The following is an 18,023-nucleotide window of genomic DNA, read 5'->3' as shown; positions in this document are numbered from 1 at the left end:
ACAGTTTCTATCCTGTTTAGGCTGAAAAGTGCACCCTCAGAATGCATGCACTACATCCCACAGTTTGGCAAGTGCTGGAACTGAGGGATCCAGACCACAGTTTGTCTGCTGCCTGATTTCTGTCACCTGTCCTGCTAGTTAGAAATCAGGTATTTAAGGCTGATTTCCTGGTTCCTCTTCCCTCTCCCCAAGAGACTGGAGGCAGGAAGGCTACTGGAAGCAGATAGGGGAAAAGCCTCTCCCCAAACAGGTTAAATCATTTTGTACCTTTATCAAATTGCAAAGTTCCTTATTTTTTGTTTATTGGAAGCGGATAAGCCGCCCAATCCTAGTCAGGAAAAACCTCCGTTAAGTTATTGCTCAGGTGAGCAGGCTTTTGTTTTGCTTGTGTTTCTTTGTGCCTGAGACTGAATAAACCAGGCAGTAGCCTGTTTAAAGAAACAGCACGTTACGTCTCGTCATTTAACCTACCCTAAAAGACCGTGTTCTAACAGTCCTGGACAGACGGTGGAGCCCCGGAGTAAGCCGTTTCTCACAATATAGATATATCAGAAAATAGCCGTGTTAGTCCAGTTGCGATAATGCAGAATAAATGAGTTCTTCAGTATTAGGTGATACCTTTTTTATTGGACTAACAATTTATGTCATAGGACAAGCTTTCGAGAGTTATCCTCTCTTCTTCAGGTCAAGCAATACATATATATATATATATATATATATATATATATATATATATATATATATACATATATATATATATATACACATATATATATATATACACACATATATATATATACACATATATATATACATACACATATATATATAGATATATACATATATATATATATAATATATATATCCGTTTCGACCTCCAAGGCCCTTCTTCAATCCCACAACTAAAGTGTGGTACTTTCCCATCATATTCAGCTGGCAAGCATGATGAAAAGAAAAGGGAACAGCACTTGGTCTCTCAACCCATGGACGTAACCATGCTCACCGCGTGCCCATGGTTGCCTGTAACCAGCGTCCGCTCGCAGTGTCTGTGGAAGTTCCAGCCTCTCAGGGGTATGGCATTATAAAATGTTACATGGAGACTTTTTTAAGCGGTTTAGCTCAGAATTGTAATCTGTACTACATGAATAATTTTAGTGTATGCTTTAAATAACATTTTAGCTTGTAATGTGATGGTAATGGGCTTCTTGTGACCCTTTGGGGTCATTAAGAGCTTACTGTACTTGTGATCCTGCAATCAGTTTACATTGCCAGGCACATATCTAAAAACATTTCTTTATTAGAGTACAACATCTTTGAAAAAGTTGTTGGTCCCAAAGTTGTTTTTTTTCTCTCTCTCTCTCGCACAAAATCTGGTAACAAACATAATTGATTCCTCCATCTGTATACAGAGGTGCACAACCCTTTTCACACCGCCCGTTTTATTTTATATCCCAAAGCTGTTTCAGACTGAAGGCTATTTTTAATGTCCCTCCAAGTGACGCCCCAGCTTCGTAACGCAATATCTACTTTCAGATCCATATTCCATTTACATGCTATGACAACTTTATGATCGTTAATCATAATTTATCCGCATGACAGAAAACCTTCGTCAGGCCGACTTTAGGACAAATGAAGTTCAATACAGTATCAGAATCAAAAGCCAGTTTCTACTCAAGCATCAAGCTATAGATGTATAAAACAGAGATGAGAACTAATTTGCTCTCTCTGTATACTTGATATATTACTTCTACAGCACAATTTACAATATTTTCTTATGGTTTTAGGGGGTCTATATAAGATGAACTAATGCAAGATTTTTTATTTTATTTTATTTTAAATCAGGTGGGCTTTTAGGTTTGAGACAGGCCAAGTCTTCCTGAATGACTGAGACTTAACATTTAGGGTAGACTTGAGACTTGCCAACTCTCCCATGCTAGTCTGTGTGCAGTTGCACAGCGAGCTCAGTCTGCTCTGTGCATCAGTGTTTGTATGTGTGAGTCCGTTTGTCCTGTATCAATCATTGTATTTATAGGAGGGAGTATGTATGCATATTAGTGTATCTAGGAGTGTATGTTTGTACACACAAGTGAATGGATGTTTGACATTGTGTATGTTAGAAAGTTGTGATAGGACTTGTACTAAATGTATGACCATATATTGGGCCTCTACAATATATCTTCCCCCAAGTGGACCCTTAACCCCACTCAGACCTTGGAAATAGAAGAAGTAAAACAAAGCCTGGGAATCGCTAGGAAGAATTATCTCTTATTAGCAGATTCTTTGTTCAGACGTATTTGCCAACTCCTATGTGCATTCAAGTTTCCTGGATGATCTTGTAATGGACTTCACAGAAAATGTAAGTGACAGGTAAAAGGTCAGGATAAAAAAACATGCATCATTACAAGCACAACGCTCATTTACATAAGTCCCTTGTATAACATTGTGCTTGGCAATCTAGAACAGGTAATTTGCAGTCATAATCCTATGGTCAAAATAAATCTGTCCACTTCTCACAACAATATTTTTTATATGTATGGCATCAACATAAGCAGCAGCGCTGTACATGTGGGAGGGAGGACAATAACATGGTATGACAAAAGAGTACATATATGTTAAGACAAGCTGAGAAAAGGAAGGAGCATACAACTGTCTGCTTCCCGCACCAGTTTTCAGCAGTATGGGGGGTTGGGGGATCGGAGCATGTCGCCCCCCCCAGGTGAAATTGTGTGTGTGTGTGTTTGTGTGTGTGTATTTGAGTGTGTGTGTGTGTGTGTGGGGGATTGATTGTGTGTGTGTGGGGGGGGATTGTGTGTGTGTGCATGGGGGGGATTGTGTGTGTGGGTGGGGGATTGTGTGTGGGGGGGATTGTGTGTGTGTGGGGGGGGATTGTGTGTGTGTGGGGGGGGATTGTGTGTGTGTGGGGGGGATTGAGTGTGTGTGGGGGGGATTGAGTGTGTGTGTGGGGGGGGGGATTGAGTGTGTGGGGGGGATTGAGTGTGTGTGTGTGGAGGGGGTTGAGTGTGTGTGTGGGGGGGGATTGTGTGTGAGTGGGGGGATTGAGTGTGTGAGGGGATTGTGTGTGTGTGTGTGTGTGTGGGTGGGGGATTGTGTGTGGGGGGGATTGTGTGTGTGTGGGGGGGGATTGTGTGTGTGTGGGGGGGGATTGTGTGTGTGTGGGGGGGATTGAGTGTGTGTGGGGGGGATTGAGTGTGTGTGTGGGGGGGGGGATTGAGTGTGTGGGGGGGATTGAGTGTGTGTGTGTGGAGGGGGTTGAGTGTGTGTGTGTGAGGGGATTGTGTGTGTGTGTGTGTGGGGGGGGGGGGGATTGTGTGTGTGTGGGGGGGGGGGGGATTGAGTGTGTGTGGGGGGGATTGAGTGTGTGTGTGGGGATTGAGTGTGTGTGTGTGGAGGGGGTTGTGTGTGTGGGGGATTGAGTGTGTGTGGGGGGGGGGGGGATTGAGTGTGTGTGTGTGTGTGGGGATTGTGTGTGTGTGTGGGGGGGGGATTGTGTGTGTGTGGGGGGGGATTGTGTGTGTGTGTGTGTGTGTGTGTGTGCGGGCCGGCAGACACTGTGCGCGAGGGGCGGCCATGAAGATGTGCACGGACGGGCAGCCGAAGATGTGTGCGGGTGGCTGAACAGGATAGTGCAGGTGGCGGAAACGTGATGGTGTGTGAGCGCACGGGGAGGAGCACGCCCGAGCACGGTGAAGTCAAACGCCCCTCCTTCGGTGTCTGCCCTGCAATAACGCTGTGTTCCTGCTCTCCTCCGCAGGCAACCTGCTTCGCTGCGATCCTCAGCAAGTGAGAGGGTAGGCTGCCACTAAATCAATCATACTATGAATGGACAAAAATAATGTAAAAAAAACTGTGAAAACACAACATTGAAAACGGGAAAAAATAAATAATACTGTAGGTAGGAGTTTGGATGACAATGGGGATAGCAAGACAAAAAGCATGGAGGGGAAGGAAGAAAAAAAAGGGGGGGGGAAGGGAGGTAGCAAAGAGGTGGATGAATGCCCCCCCCCAAAGGATTGCCTTTGTGCACGTACGCTCTCCCAAGCTTGGTGCTTGGGGAGACAAACAAAATTTACTTTGATGTGCGCTCAGCAGCAGTCAATACACACACACAGCCACACACAGACACAGACACAAATAGCCCCGATCCACGCTTGCAAAATTATGCAGGACACCCTGTACTCATGCTTGGAGAGTTGGTGATGTCACCGCTCTCAGCGGCAGCGTGGACGCAGCCTAATTTTGCAAGCGCGAGCTGTTGAAATATGTAAGTATTTAAACATATTTGGATTTATATTGTATACCGTTTAATAAAGGTTTTGTTTTTTTCCATGTGATTTTGATTACATCAGGCAGGTGGTGCCCGAGAAATTTTATGGATGAAAAGGGGGGCTCGGCATAAAAAGTTTGCTCACCCCTGTTCTAATTGACACTGACAACTGCAAGGAGCAGTATATTTTTCATTCGTTAGAAGTCAGGGGGTAGAAAGGGACGGATACTGCTCCATCGGTCCAAAATTTGCAGCAATCTGCATCGAGTTTAATACCGGTCATTTTTCTTTTAATGGTTGTATTTTAACAGGGTCTGTAAAAGTTTGTTTACATCAATATTTCTCCAAAACAGATAACTGCTTAAGGACTTGCATAAAGTAACTGATGAAAATGCATTGCAAGCCACTGTGACAGTGAAGGGGTTATTACCTGCAATCAACTCATGAGAAAGCAAGATAAGCAAATGAGTTGGGATTATCTTAATGTAGAGCATCTTCATCTACATAGACAATGCACGGACAGGTGACAATCTCCGAAGTCTTTTTGTCAACACACGTTCTACTTCTCCACCAGCTGTTAAATTAGTTTTTCAGGCGGTTAAATCAATGTCTTGGTGAAAATAAAGTTAGACAGTGTCAGCCAGCCACACAAATAATGATGCATTGTGTAGCAGATGTCCGATGCACTGCAGCCTATGCCGAGCTCAGGAAATTAGCCTCCTTATGTTCACATTATCTCATAATAAGGTTTGCACCTGCTCAGGCAATTGACCACTTCTTCACTAGCTGCTCATTTAGATGATTGTATCAGCAAAATAAAGCAGAGGATCTCAAATTGCCTGGCATTTTGGAATTACTTTAACCCATTTTAAAATCTTTTGTTTTCTAGCAGTATTGACAACTTGGGGTTTATGGATCAAAGTCTCCGGACTGCATAAGGGGTGTAACTCTCGGGGGGAAAAAATGGCACCAGATCCATACAAAAAAAATGCATTCAACAGGATTTCTTTCTTAAATAGATTTAGTGCTATTTTTCATCACCCTAGCAGCTGGGAAGAAATACTCATTACTTTGCAAATACAAAGTGCAAGACGACTAGATTTAGGACTGTATTAACTAGGCGATGCTGTTCCAAAAGAAGCCTTCTAGTGCCAAAAGACACACCACAACCCATCAAAGAGATTGGGCCATAAATTGTCATACAGCGCCGTAATCTTTCAGCTACGCTTAGTTAACATGGGCCATAATGTCCAGTGCACATGTGACAGAAAAGCAAGATACTTGCGATTAAACGGTGCCCCTGGGTTAATGAGACTGGTTGCCAGTCACTTGAGAAAAACCTCGGAGAAGGTCGAAACGTTGTGCTTAGCTTTACAATAAATGTCTAAAAATCCGTAGTGCCTTGGATCATCTGTTACGTGTCAGTGTACATATGAAACGCACGCTTCATAAGAAATGGTTGCGATTGTATTTTTATTCTGTCTTGAACGGCAAATGACTACTTCCATTTTTTTGGTCTGATCAGGAATACTGACAACAAATCTATTATTTTTTTTTCATCCTCATTATTAAGTGTCCATGACATTGACATTGCAGTGGTGCATGATAAGAGTGCACATCGTTCTTTTCTCCAGACACTATACACCCGCAGAAATCTTGCACCAAGCATATTAAGTTTAAAAATGTAATGGCCAGTTACAATTCAGGCTGCTCCGAAACATCTGTTTAAAGCTGCAGTTCAGTCTTTTTTTTTTTTTTTTTAACATTTATTTTTTTACTTCAATAGTTTCATGTGTGCAATCTCTAATTACCTAAAGAACTGTATAGCTGCAGGTCAATTCGTTCTCCATGTATTGATAGGTCGAAATTTGGTGACATATTAAAAACTGGGATTTGTTTATAATCTGCTTGTCTGTCAGTGGAAGCTCATGAATATTCATGAGCATTCCTGCACTGACATGTGCAAGAGGGAGGGCAGGGCTGACAAAGGGGTGTGCCAGGGCTTGTGACAGGACATGAAGGGGCAGTGCCTTAGCAAATGGCTGTTAAAATAGAATACAAGAAAATTGGTCTTTCAAAGTTGTTTTGAAAATGCTAAAAGTATTTTTTCTTACTACAGAACTGATTTATTAAAAAAACACACATGCAGGATATCGACTGAACTGCAGCTTTAAGCATTTCCTTATTATGATGCTGACATGACAACATTTGAAAGGTAACGTTTACAGCTGAGGTTATACTGGAAAAATGTTTGCCAAGTACTAGCATGATGGTAAAATTCCATATATTACCTTTTCTGCCAAGGCCTTCAAACTGTCAATAAATCTTTGCCAGAAATCCTTGAAGAGTGGCCGATCGATTTTCTTGAGGCTGTCTTTGGTACTTGCATCCACACTCACATACAGCTGTGTGACCGGCTCCAGGCACCTGAAAAATGATAGCATTTTATTATTTTTTACAAAATGCAGAAATCGCACAGACTTTTTATAATCAGATCAAAAAGTACATATCCCCTTTCTTTCAAAAGCCACCTCCCCTTTCCTTGAAAATAAACCATATTGACTTTATAAGGCTATAAAAAGCATTAAAGCACATGTTCACCCAGCTAATTATTAATTATTATTCCACCTGGAAACCCAAGACATATTACTGAGAATTTCCAAAAGGATCATCAGCGAACCTTACTGCCCAATCCAAATGCCGAAAGAGAAGCCATACAGTGGGTAAGACATTTCAATTGGTTATTATTGTACGTCAGACAACAGCCTGGGCAGACAATATACATCAACTTGTCAGGCAACCCAATTGTAACGAAAATGGTAGGGAATATTAAATATTTTAATCAATCTGGTGCTTCAGGGGTTAATGTGGTTACCGATTGTCTTAAAAATACAAGATATTGGGTTTATGACAGGTCAAGACTATTTCCTGGGTGTGTGCTGATCTACAAAGAGGGCTTAATGGGGCGGCAGGGGGGGGGGGAGGGAGTCACTGTTGACCCACTAGAAGTGATAGGTGACTATCACAAGTTCCAAGGCTGTCAGACTCAAAGGAAACCAACGGTCCTGAGATACCCCCTGTGCATCTCAGAGAGTGGAGACAAACAAGTCACCACTTAGTTAGAGGATGTTATTAAATATCGGTACAAAAAAAATGGTTGATTGAGAGAGATCAGCCAAAATTAATCTCTTATAGATTGCACTCATGGAAGACAAAAATTACATGGTAAAAGTAATATCCCAGGGTCTCAATATCAGTTCATGGTCCAATCATATTGATTCCAATTCACAATGAACGGTCCATGACGGGATATGAAGACCCAGGAATATTACTTTTCCCATGTATTTTTGTCTTCCATGAGTGCAATCTATAAGGGATTCTTTGTACTACTATGTAGTAGCTGTAAGTTTTATGCCGGTTAGATGTGCATATAGCATTGCATAAGAGACACGCCGACACGTGTATACGGCTTGAATACGCTGCTTTATGCTTATACGAACGCAGTGACTAGACTCCAAGCCTTAGGACATATTCTGTAGGCATAATTATAAAAGAGCTAATGAGGATGTCACATGCTACAGTACTTCAGGAACTAAGCTCTGATTAATACGACCTAACATGGCAATATAGAGAGAACAGAACCTGAACAGATGTGTACAGGGAAGAAAAAACAGACACGGATAAGAGTCTATACAATCACAGACATTACTAACGTGGCACATCTAACCGGCATAAAACTTACAGCTTTATATATATAAAAAAGTATAAAAAAAAGTATTTAAACTTTATACTCATTACCATATATGTTTTGTCAATTTGATGTAGCATTGGGCACCCGTGTCTTCTGTTGTATACATTTGCCACGCTCAGTAGCACTCATTTTGGCATTAAATATATATATTCATGATGTGGTGGATGTAGGAGTTTGAGCTATCTGGAAATGTGTGTTAATCTATTTCTGATTGGTAAGTCTATGGAGGTTAGGTGGCACCTCCCCCCAGAGCTCGCCCCTCCCCACCTTTTTAACTTGGAAGGTCCTGGCAACTTGCTGAATGGACAAGACTCACTGCAGTTCATTCCCCTCATACAGAGGTAACAGGAAGGGTTCACAGTTTTAGTGTTAGGACCTGCATTTTTGGTTTACCTTGACGTTTGTATGCAGGCTTACGGCGCTTTGGCCAAAGGGTTTAACTAAAAAACCAAGTAATTACTATTATTATTCAAGTATTTAAACTTTATACTCATTACCATATATTTTTTGTCAATTTGATGTAGCATTGGGCACCCGTGTCTTCTGTTGTATACAATTGCCACGCTCAGTAGCACTCATTTTGGCATAAAAGTATATTCATGATGTGGTGGATGTAGGAGTTTGAGCTATCTGGGAATATGTGTGTTAATATATATATATATATATATATATATATATATATATATATATATATATATATATATACAGTATATATATATATAATTAAACTTTGATTTTAGAAAAAAAAATTCGCATTTTAATCAAGACCATTACAAATTACAATTAATATTATATATAAATTAATTTGGTCAGTAGTGCACCACAAAAGGGATCTCTCTCTGTGGACCGTGTCTCTTCAACACGACCCATCAGTCTTTTTGTATATTAAGACATTATAGACCTGCCAGCAGTTCATAAGAGTAACAAGTGAATATCTGTCACCGTTGCGATTAGAAAAATCAAAATCATACCACATCAATCATAAGAGGTGCCCAAGACAGCCTAACATCTATTTTCTCAGGAGAAACCATTATCTGTCACATTTTATATCAGGCATGTATGTGAAGTACGCAGAAGATGGTGTCTTTCTAAGTATTAGAGAAATTAAGTTATGAGTTTTCAGTCAAAACATTCTGAAACGTCAGAAAAAAAGTGTTTCTTTTCAGAATCATAAAAATGTCAGGAGAGCCTAGTTACAACAGGGGTGGATCTTGTGTTGTTTCCATGAGGGAGAAAGTACAAAAGTCTCACCCAGGTAAAATCAGAATTCAACAAGGTGGTGTGTTTTGGGATCGGGCATGTGAATTGTCATCTTCTACTCTAGTGACCTCTCTGGGAAAGATCTATGACACATGGTAATGCACTGTATAGGGATTTCTGTTTTATGATTTATCCTGTTATTTTAAGAAACTGTTCTGCATTTCTTGTAATTGTATGTTCTTGTAATAATCTTTGTACTCTAATGCACTGTGTTTTTATATATCAAAACAATCTTTAAATATTGCTTGTAGCTCTGAATGAACTGTTGCACGCTTTGTAGAGACTATTTACATTTTTGGACACATTTTGCTACAACAGATGTGTTATTTGCATTGTTTTTCTTTAATAGACAGGGACCCCAGACCCTGGCAGAGATATAGATATATCTATATCACACATTTTTGCCTATTTCTTGGGTGGTGGCAGCAGATAGATATGATTGCAATTGAGTAAGGAGGTTAACATTAACTAATTGAAATTGCCTTGCCATGTGTATTAACCCTGGTTGCATATCTAAATCACATGCTCATGTGTGTGCTGTAGTAACAGATGGTATAGTTGGACGGACTGTGGGGAGATATTGTTAATTTGAGGGACCTTTGTTAACGTGAAAAGTGGGACAGCAAAAGAGCTGTGTATTAACCCTTGTCTCATATGCAGATCACGTGCTCACAGGTGTGCCGTACGTGACACCAAGATTTTGCAGATTTGTGTACCCTTACACATGATCAAAAATGAACAATGTTAATTACACACAAAGCCCCAGCATATGTTCTCTTAAAGGTTGATGCCTAAATGTTTGCATAACGGAGTATCTGAACACAGAATTTTTTTTTTTTATGGGGGTGGCAACTTTTAAAGAGTGAGGAAACATGATGAAAACATACCCTAAACTCCATCTCAGCTATGTAGTTGTAGAAGTCTAAAATTATGTAAGAGAACGTTAAGATGCAGCATTTGATTTTAATACATAATATTTCAGCAAAATAAGGTCTCCATGTGATAAATAAAAAGTAATGTATAAATAAAAAAATACAAGGTAATGCACATAACGAAATGTGAGCAATACATTTCATAGTCGTTCACAAACCGGGTACTAAAACACGCTGCCATTACAATTGAGATGCATAAAAGGCCACAAGAAAAATGTCCTGTTATCAGCTTCATAAATGAGACTGGGGAGAGAGAAAAGTTACGTATAGGATCTGTCCTCAGGCACAAGGTGATCAAGATTAGAGAGGCAAGATTTAAACAAACCTTAGCCACCTGACTGCAATGTGCAACCGTTGTGAATACTGCATTCCAAGAGATACAATGACAGTGATTCATAGCATTACTTTTCATGCGGTAATATTTACGTTTCTGGGGACTAAATCAAATGCCACGCAGAGATATTCTTCTGCTACATATTGGCTAAAAGAAATCTTCCGAAATGTTTCTTAAAAAGGATGGACTGAAAATTACTTATTGTTGCTGAATGAGGCAGTGCAAGAACTGTCCAGAGTGCTGCTGAACTAAAAGCAGCTCATTAAAGTCACGGCAGCAGTATGAAAATGCATATAAATATCATCTATATACCATGCAAGCCTAACCACAGATTAAAGGTTGATTAAACTACTGTACCAGTAAATGACCAAGTTGGTAATGCTTAACAACCAATAAGACCTAGTACAATGTATATACATGCCCAAATTTGCTGTAACGTGCCAAAAGACTCCACACTGTACATGAATCTGATTTTTTTATCTGGAATACGTAAAAATTTACTATTAACTGAAAAAGCATTAAAACAACAAATGTGGCCTGTATGTCCAACATGGTCCCAGCAAATACACCTTGTGTTTTGTGCAGAACATGGCGCTTCTGAGGTCTCTCTCTCCAGCATATGTTACCTGATTTACACAATCTCACCCTGCATGGTTCGACAGAAATATCACATCTCTTATCCATCACTCGTAAATTAAACAGCAAAACTAGGTCACCCCAAAACATGTACCAGTAAGATCATAAAACATCAACAAAAATGCTTAAAATAAGTATACAATCCTAAAAACAATTGGGAAACTAAAATATTATAGCTGAAAAACTAAACAAAAAGGTCCCAAGTTTTCAACTCCAGTGATTCCAGTCAACAATCTTCCTGATCGTCTATGTCACAATGATCACCGCTGGAATTTAAACAGCCATTTTCCTTATAAAAAAAAATAAAAAATAATAAATTAAAAACTGTGAACCCTTCCTTTTACCTCTGTATGAGGGGAAGCAACTACAGTGAGTCCTGTCCATTCAGCAAAATGCCAGAACCTTCACAGAAGGGTTCACAGTTTGTGTTAGTACCTGCATTTTTGGTTATACCTTGACGTTTGGTATGCAGGCTTACGACGCTTTGGCCAAAGGGTTTAACTAAATAACCAAGTAATTACTATTATTAAAGTATTTAAACTTTATAATTATTACCATATATGTTTTGTCAATTTGATGTAGCATTGGGCACCCATGTCGTCTGTTGTATACAGTACATTTGCCACGCTCAGTAGCACTCATTTTGGCATAAATATATATCCTTAAATCATCTAGGCTGCAGGTCTCTGGACATTTCAAGAAATTGTCATTTTAAATATTCAACTACACTTGAGTATTTTTGACTACAGTGTCATTAGCGCTGACATTTGTGTTACAGTTTACAGCTCAAACTGAATGGAAATGTAACAAGATAATGTTACCTTAGTAATAAAAGGATACATTGTAGCTGCTGAGTTACACGGATTGAAGGATTGATTGAAACTCAGCTATTTTATGTTAGGTACACAATTAGGATTTTTACAGATTTATAAAAAGAGCACCAAACAATTGCCATCTTTGGAAAGAATGTCGAATTATACATTGTCACATGTTTTACATATTTAAAAAAAAGGGGGAAGTGGTATTGCTGCTTTTAATCAAAATACCCTGTCCCCCCCCCCCAAAAAAAAACCACTATGCACCTTTCTCTGCATATTAAGAATGTGTATTAAGAAATCAAACATCGCTGTGTTGTGTTGGCTACACCCTGCGTGCAGTGATTCTTCGGTACAAGAAGCACATGATTTGGAGCCGATTGAATGCAGGGTGCCATTTGGATCAATCAGCACAAGGAGCTTAAACGATGAAGACATGACAAAGTACTGACACATATCAAAGTATGCCGGTGGTCACGTTTACTCTGTGATTCAGATTTCTGCACGATATATTCTGTGCCCGCGCTACTTTTTTTTTTCTCTTCTTCTTCACTTCCATAAACTGCTTTGGCATTCTACAAGCAATCCATCATTCTGGGTCCTAATGCGAAGTGCACACAGCTTTGGAACTTCATAAATCGCTAATGAGGAGAAATATTTATTTAGCTTCAAATATCACAGAACTTTAATTTTTTTTCCCCCAGTGCTGGTGCCAATAAGGAGGTTTTCTGCTCTGGGTTTTTAAATAAAATTTACATGCATGTTAGCAACCCCTTCCTAAATTACAGTCATAAAAATGAAAATTACAATAATTGCTGGGAGTGCAGCTCATGAACAGTTAATATACATATGTGACCTCTTGAATAACAAATATGACATTGTACATACAGTACAGGGTCTAGCTAGTACACCAACAACATAAACGCAATTGTATGAGTAGACAAGAGGTCTCCTTTACAAAAACGCTAATATAATTCCTTTCTTCATGTTGAGCAGTCCTGTGAACAGCTTGAAAATTGAAAACATTTCACTACATTTCCCAGATCGGATGTTGCTCTTAAAAGATTACACCTACAAAATATCTAGCCAAGCTTCATATTGTAGTTTAAGAGCGAGGTTAGTTCATTTCCATTTAAAACTATACCAAGAGTGACCAAACTAAGGGGTTAGACAAAAGTTAAATGACAATGTAATAGGTCTGGTTTTCAAATAAAATGGGAATTTTGCCCATTCCTTCGGCGCCTCAGGTACCTTTGAAGCATACAGCACAGTTCAAAGTATAATATAGAAAACATTTGCTCGATTATTTTTCACAGACGTTCAATTTGTGTCCACATACAGGGCTGGCCATCTCCTAAAATGTGAAGCAAAGAGAGGAAGTAAGAGACACTGGCGCTGAGCACTAGTTCTTAAGATGAGCAGCCCGGCTCTAGTACCTTCCACTACTTCAGCTGCCTTTCCAGACAGACAATTCACTAGGAGTGTTCGAAGGAACATAATGTGACAATCAAAGAGAGCTTTAAGGAGGCTTAACATTTTTTTTTTTAATAAAATTTAAAAAAGGGAATAATTACATTCTGCTCTCCAATTAGTTTAAGGGAAAAAAAAGGCGGGCAAAAAAAAAATAGAAGAAAAAAAATATATATTTTGTTTGCTGTGCATGGTCGTTTTTTTTTTTCCGCTCGCTTTTTGTTGGAAAGACTTGCAGCACCAAAATACATTTAAAATAAAAATATATTTAAATACTTTAAAATTGGTACCCAGCTGGACTTCCGGTGACGTCACAGCCGATGGTCTGCTAGTGAGAGAGCTCCTGGCGCCCTCACAGCTAAAGCTATTAGAATAAGCTTTTCCCCCACCCCAAACCTCCCGAATTTAGTCTCCAGACCAAGCCCTAACACTGCTGAGATGACAGGGAAGTCTCAAAAGAAAAATCAGTACCCGGTAACCAAGTTTTTCCCGCCGGCACAGCGTCTGGCTGATATCAGCCCAGATGGGCAAGATGGCGCCGAGGAAGATCCGGAGCACAAGGCGCCAAGCGGCCGGCAGAGCCCGATTGACGCGGATCCCCCCGTTCTAAATAAAGAATTTTTTGACTCACTCATCACCAAAATGAGGAGGGGGGTCCAAGAAGACACGGAAAAAGCCCTCCAGATCATACGCGCCGAGGTAGGAGCGCTAACGGAGCGGACAGAAGACTTAGAGGGAAAAGTGGAGGGAATATCAAATGAACAGGCAGAGACCCACGATGAAGTGCTGAGATGCGGGGATGCGATCCGCGACTTACAGAACAAATTAGAGGATCTTGAAAACAGGGAAAGAAGGCAGAATATCCGCCTTAAAAATATCCCTGAAGACATCACGCATGAGGAATTACAACCTTACCTCCGCAGGCTCTTCCTACAGCTTGTCCCCGACTTATCAGACCATGACCTACACACTGACCGAGCCCACAGAGCCCTAGGCCCAAAGTCAGCAGATCCCAACCGTCACAGAGATGTGGTGCTTAGAATGCACGCTTATTCTGCAAAGGAACGCATCATGATGGCCGCCAGGGATCTGCGCTCCGTATCAATGGACGGCGTACAGATTCAACTATTTAATGACCTATCCCAACTAACAATCAGCAAGAGAAATGCGATGCGCCCACTCACCACCTACCTCAGGGACCAAGGGGTTAAATATCGCTGGGGGTTCCCCTTTAAGTTGGTGGTGCTCCGCAATGGCCGCCACTATACAGTATCCACACCTGAAGACTCAAAGGACTTCCTAAAAGCTCTGGGGATCCCTCTCCCTCCACCGAAGAACAACTGCCCCCGCACGGAGGCAACTTCAGAGACGGCCCCCCAAGAAACCCCCCGAGCATCGGAGAGACTAGCTAGTCAATGACTCCGATGAGCCAAGATGTCCCCACTGCCTGCTGGGATTCAAGAACTCGCAAGTCTCCCTCACAGACACACCACGCAGATCCAGAGGCCCTAAAAGATTGAAGCAGGCACCTGCCGCCAAAATCCCCCAAGATGCGAAAGGCCCCGTAGGCCCTGCAGGCCCTGACACATCTGCTTGTATACCCCCCTCCCCCCCCCCCGCACCCCCCCCACTTACCTCTCTGCAGCTGCTCCCACAGAGTCCCAGGCACCGGCGAAAGACTCCAGTACCCATGCTTCCCTGCAAGCTCCTCAGAAGTCACCCTCTCTTGATCGCTACGAACAAGACAACAGCACGGGCCCCAACTCGAGGAGGCCCGTTCCCCATGACCGGAGAACCAGGGACTCCTCCAACAGACCTCTCCTTCCAGAGACTCTTGCCGGACCCCCCCTCTCCCCCTCCCCACTACGGTCCCTCTCCTTCCCCTCCCCCCCTCCCCGGTCACCACTCCCTCCTCGCCCCCCTCTGCCCCACCCCCCCCCCCCCTCCCGTTAACCGGAGTAACCAGCCTACTCACCCCCATGTTCCCGCCCGATGCCGCAGGAACCAAAGGACAACACCCGCTGGGTTCCGAGCCCCAGGGACGGGGACCAGCATCCGCGCTGCTCCATATCCCCGTTCTCCACGTCCTCGCGAGATAAGAACCCGCCACTAACCCCCAACTAGGGGAGGTCCAGCTCCGAGGCCAGAGATCCAGGGACTCTCCTAACAGACTCAACCACCCAAGGACTGCTGCGGGTAACCCCCGCCCCCCCCCCCCCCCCATTCACAATAATCAGGTTGTATGAATGAACGCTGGCAACCGCCCCCCCCCCCCTTCTCTTTTTTTTTTCTCTCTGCAACCCATTACCTCCCAAACAAAACCGTGTTAGTAATGTATAAGTCGCTTATGTCTAGTCAAGGTACAATGACACACTTTAAGCATGATCCAGAGCTAAGAGGGAGCTCCCCTTAGAAGTGTCCCCCAAATAAAGAAGGATGTTATAAATAAAATGCACCTCCCCATCCCTTCCCTCCCCCCTCCCCTCCCCATCCCCTCCCCCCCCCAAGCCCACCCCCTACCCCTCCCCTCCCCCCCCACCTCTACTCCCCACCTCTCCCCCCCCTCCCCTCCCCATGCTGGATATGTTTAACCAACCTATTTCACTCTATATTGAGACATACTCCAATACTGATTATTTAAAGGACATCCACAATTTATATGAGATATCACGACCGGGGAAAAGATCTTCCCCAGAAGGCAATGTTTCAATTTCATGCTGATGATGTAAATACTGTGCCCCCCCCCTTACTTCCCCCCCCCCCCACCCTCCCAACCTCTCCCCCCTCATCCCCCCGCCTACCCTCACCCCTCCCCTCTCCCCCCAGGGCAAAGATACTATGTCTGACCAATCTGTTTCACTCTGTATGAATATATGCGCCAATACTGAATGTATAGAAAATGACTATAAAGTTTAGGCGAAGATTCAGTCTAGGGAAAAGTACTCCCCCCGAGAGTAATGTGTAAACCCCATGCGGACGATGTATATGTTAAGTTCCCCCCCCTTCCCTCCCCTCCCCCCCTTCCCTCCCCCTCCCCCCCCTCCCTCCTCTCCCCCCCCTCCCCCTCCTCTCCCCCCCCCCTCTCCCCATCAATGGCGTCAATAAAGATTATTTCCCTGAATGTTAAGGGACTTAACACAAAACGCAAACGCAAACTAGCCCTCCAAGAATTTAAAAAGACCAAATGAGACATAATATGTATCCAAGAAACCCATTTCAACACCGCTGACCCTCCTAACACATTTAAGCACACATATCCCCAAGCATTCTTTGCATCCTCCCCCAACAAAAAAAGATGGGTAGCTATTCTGATAAAAAACAATACCCCATTTGCCCTCACACAAGTAACCAAAGATCCGGAGGGACGATATATACTCCTCAAAGGCACACTGTCAGGCTCCCCCATAGCCATCCTCAACATCTACGCCCCGAACGCAAACCAGACCCAATTCCTCCAGAACCTTCTTAGTACCCTTGACCACCCGACGCTTTCCTCCCTCCTCCTCGTCGGTGACGCAAATATGGTCCTTGACCCGGACCAAGATAGATCAGGGCAGACAGCGGCCCCATACTCTAGCCAACTACAGAAAAAGGCCCAAAAGTTCCAGAATATTCTTAGAGAGTATTCGCTGACAGACATTTGGCGGACCCAGCATGTGGGCCAGAGAGACTATTCCTTCTACTCAGCCCCCCATCAGTCTTACTCGCGGATCGATTACTTTCTGGGCACCAACAATGTACTCCAGGCATCCTCCCACTCCGACATAGGCCCAATAACCTGGTCTGACCATGCCCCTATCATACTCACCCTCTCTCTGCCTTTCGTCAAGACAACAGTATATTCCTGGAAACTCAGCGACTCGCTTCTCAATGACCCACAAGTGATCAAGACAATTAAACAAAAACTGCACACCTTTTTCCAGCTAAACAAAGGCTCGGTCCCTGCAGCAGCAATGCTCTGGGAAGCGCACAAAGCCACTATAAGAGGGGAACTCATATCACTAGCCTCCTATAGGAAAAAAATAAAACAGAAAGCCCAGAAAGAACTAACCGAAAAAATCATAACGCTAGAGCAACTGCATAAACAATCCCAATCGAAAAAGGTGTTTAGAACACTTGAGAAAGCGAGATCCGATATAAAAATACTCCAACTTGACGAGGTAGAGAGAGCCCTGAAATGGACCAAACAGCGGTTCTATGATAGGGGTAACAAAGCGGACAAACTCCTGGCCTCAAAATTAAGAGGCATTAGAACAAAGGCCCAGATAACAAAGATCAGAACCAAAAGTGGTCAAATCTCATATAATGAGAAAGATATCGCCCGTGAATTTGCAGAGTTCTATACTGACCTCTACAACCTCCACCCCATCAACCAGTCAGACACTAATGATAAGAGCACCTCCGACTATCTAACCCAATGCAACCTCCCCTCCCTCTCACAAGAAGAACTTGAGTTCTTAAACCAGAGCATAACCCAAGAAAAGCTAGATAATGCAATATCCTCACTCAAAATAGCAAAGACACCAGGACCGGATGGCTT

The 18,023-nt window shown here is 42.5% G+C and overlaps 1 protein-coding gene across 1 annotated transcript in view; it reads right to left on the bottom strand.

Annotated features, from left to right (window-relative positions):
- LOC142489361 (S-adenosyl-L-methionine-dependent tRNA 4-demethylwyosine synthase TYW1-like) overlaps window positions 1–18,023 on the bottom strand; it is a 221,263-nt gene that overhangs the window by 117,617 nt on the left and 85,623 nt on the right. The window contains exon 12 of the mRNA XM_075589948.1: window positions 6,577–6,712. Coding sequence (XP_075446063.1) covers window positions 6,577–6,712 — 136 coding nt within the window. The remainder of the gene's footprint in view (window positions 1–6,576; window positions 6,713–18,023) is intronic.

Source organism: Ascaphus truei, chromosome 3, assembly GCF_040206685.1.
Source record: "Ascaphus truei isolate aAscTru1 chromosome 3, aAscTru1.hap1, whole genome shotgun sequence".
Classification (NCBI taxonomy): domain Eukaryota; kingdom Metazoa; phylum Chordata; class Amphibia; order Anura; family Ascaphidae; genus Ascaphus; species Ascaphus truei.
Note: the sequence above shows the minus strand (reverse complement) of the source record. Positions and strands in the feature narration are given on the sequence as shown.